General features: G+C 40.9%; 1 protein-coding gene across 1 annotated transcript; it reads left to right on the forward strand.

Moving 5' to 3' along the window:
- On the forward strand, window positions 1-1,571 carry LOC122016648 (GDSL esterase/lipase At1g59030-like). The gene is made up of 5 exons (XM_042574020.1): window positions 1-290; window positions 378-508; window positions 579-812; window positions 895-1,150; window positions 1,240-1,571. Exons 1-5 carry the CDS (start codon window positions 29-31, stop codon window positions 1,437-1,439), a joined length of 1,083 nt encoding a protein of 360 aa, XP_042429954.1. The 5' UTR covers window positions 1-28; the 3' UTR covers window positions 1,440-1,571.
- The last annotated feature ends 305 nt before the right edge of the window (window positions 1,572-1,876 follow it).

Raw genomic sequence — 1,876 nt, forward strand, 5'->3', positions numbered from 1 at the left:
GTGAAGTCCAACCTCATCCCAGAGATCCATGGATGATCAAATGAATTCCATACTCCTCTGCATTAATCTTCTTCTCATCCTGATCATCATCCCGGTTCCAACCGTTCTATCTCAAGAACGCCCAATGGCTCCTGCCTTGCTCGTGTTCGGCGACTCCATCGTGGACACAGGAAACAACAACATGATAATCACAACGGTCAAGGCCGACTTCCCTCCCTACGGCAGGGATTTCCAAGGACGCCAACCAACGGGAAGGTTCAGCAACGGCAGAATGCCTTCGGATATGATTGGTAATTAATCGCCATTTCCATCCACCATTGCTAGCTACGACCGATATCTCTCCTCGTCATCAGCGTATATTGTCTATAATATCGCAGCATCGATGCTCGGGATAAAAGATCTTTTGCCCCCTTATTACGCTCCTGATCTGGAAGACGGTGACCTGCTCACCGGAGTAAGCTTTGCCTCTGCTGGTACAGGTTACGATAATCTCACAGCTGTGATTGCGGTAGGTACTACCTATATCATGTCACCAATAATAAACAGACATCTTAAACCATTTTCGTCGTCGTATATAGCAAGTTTTCTCGATGTGGGATCAATTGGAGATGCACAAAGAGTATAGGGGAAAGCTAGTAGCCATTGCCGGTGAGGAAACGGCAGATGCCATAATAAGAGAAAGCCCTCATGTGGTATTCGCCGGGAACAATGATATATTGGCCACTTACTTCTTTTCCACTATCAGACAAAAGACCTTCGATCTGCCTTCTTACATCAACTACCTGGTCGACGCCGCTACCAACTTTGTAAAGGTATGTATATTCGAGATGATATTACAAACTGTCAGTCGACTCGTATAGTGTTAATCGAAATATACTGATACTGTTGGGGCAGGAGTTATACAACTTGGGAGCTCGAAGGATTGTAGTATTTGGACTGCCTCCTCTTGGCTGTGTTCCTGTGTCGAGGACTGTGAGAGGAGGAAAGAACAGAGACTGTGTGGACATTTACAACCAAGCTGCCTCCTCGTTCAACTTTGAGCTATCCAACAGCTTAAACCAGCTCAACGTGGATCTTTCAGGAAGTCGGATCATTTACTTGGGCATCTTCGATGTAATAGTCGATCTCATACAACATGGTCCGGATTATGGTAATAGTTGATTTTTCTTCTTGTTTTTAATTTGTTCATTTTATTTTATTATTTAATTATGATTTTTTTTAATGTAATTTAATTTATAGGGTTTGAGGAAACAACAAAGGGGTGCTGTGGAACTGGAGAATTCGAAGCTTCGATTTCTTGTAACAAGTTTAGTCCATGCACGTGCCCGGAGTCAGAGACGAATAAGTATATATTTTGGGATGCTTTTCACCCGACGGAAAGGGCATTCCACATCGTCACGGCTGCTGTGCAATCTCAGCTCTTGAATGTTTTTCGCTAAGGGGAATAATAAACCTCTAAAAGTGTAATTAATCCCAGCTCTTGAATGCTTTTCGCTAGGGGGAATAATAAATTGCTAAATTAAGTGTGTTTTACTGAATTTGCAAATGCATGGGTATAATATTCTGAGCTATGGAAGATGAATAATAATTGAGTTGTTAGTTGGTTCGTGTTGTATTTTTTTTTTTTTAAATACTCATCACCTTAGCTGCCCATGCTTCACACACTTCAATAGGAGATAAATCACAGACAGGACAGTGGCTTAGCCAGACTTTTAGGATGATTTTTAAAATTTTCAAATATTAATATTAGTATAGATTGATTTTAACAATTTAAAAATCTAAATTTTGAATTTAAGAAGATGAAAATAAATTTAAATTTAATAATTTTGATCTCAACCCTGACAATGGTGGAGCCAGTCCCGGCGAACTACCTGGC

The sequence above is a fragment of the Zingiber officinale genome, chromosome 8B, assembly GCF_018446385.1.
Source record: "Zingiber officinale cultivar Zhangliang chromosome 8B, Zo_v1.1, whole genome shotgun sequence".
In the NCBI taxonomy this organism is placed as follows: Eukaryota; Viridiplantae; Streptophyta; class Magnoliopsida; order Zingiberales; family Zingiberaceae; genus Zingiber; species Zingiber officinale.

Excerpts from the sequence above, each read along its gene's own strand:
- LOC122016648 (XM_042574020.1), top strand. The coding sequence starts at position 29 with ATGGATGATCAAATGAATTCCATACTCCTCTGCATTAATCTTCTTCTC. Across the intron at positions 291-377 it reads AATGCCTTCGGATATGATTG|CATCGATGCTCGGGATAAAA; the intron begins GTAATTAATCGC and ends ATAATATCGCAG. Across the intron at positions 813-894 it reads CCGCTACCAACTTTGTAAAG|GAGTTATACAACTTGGGAGC; the intron begins GTATGTATATTC and ends CTGTTGGGGCAG.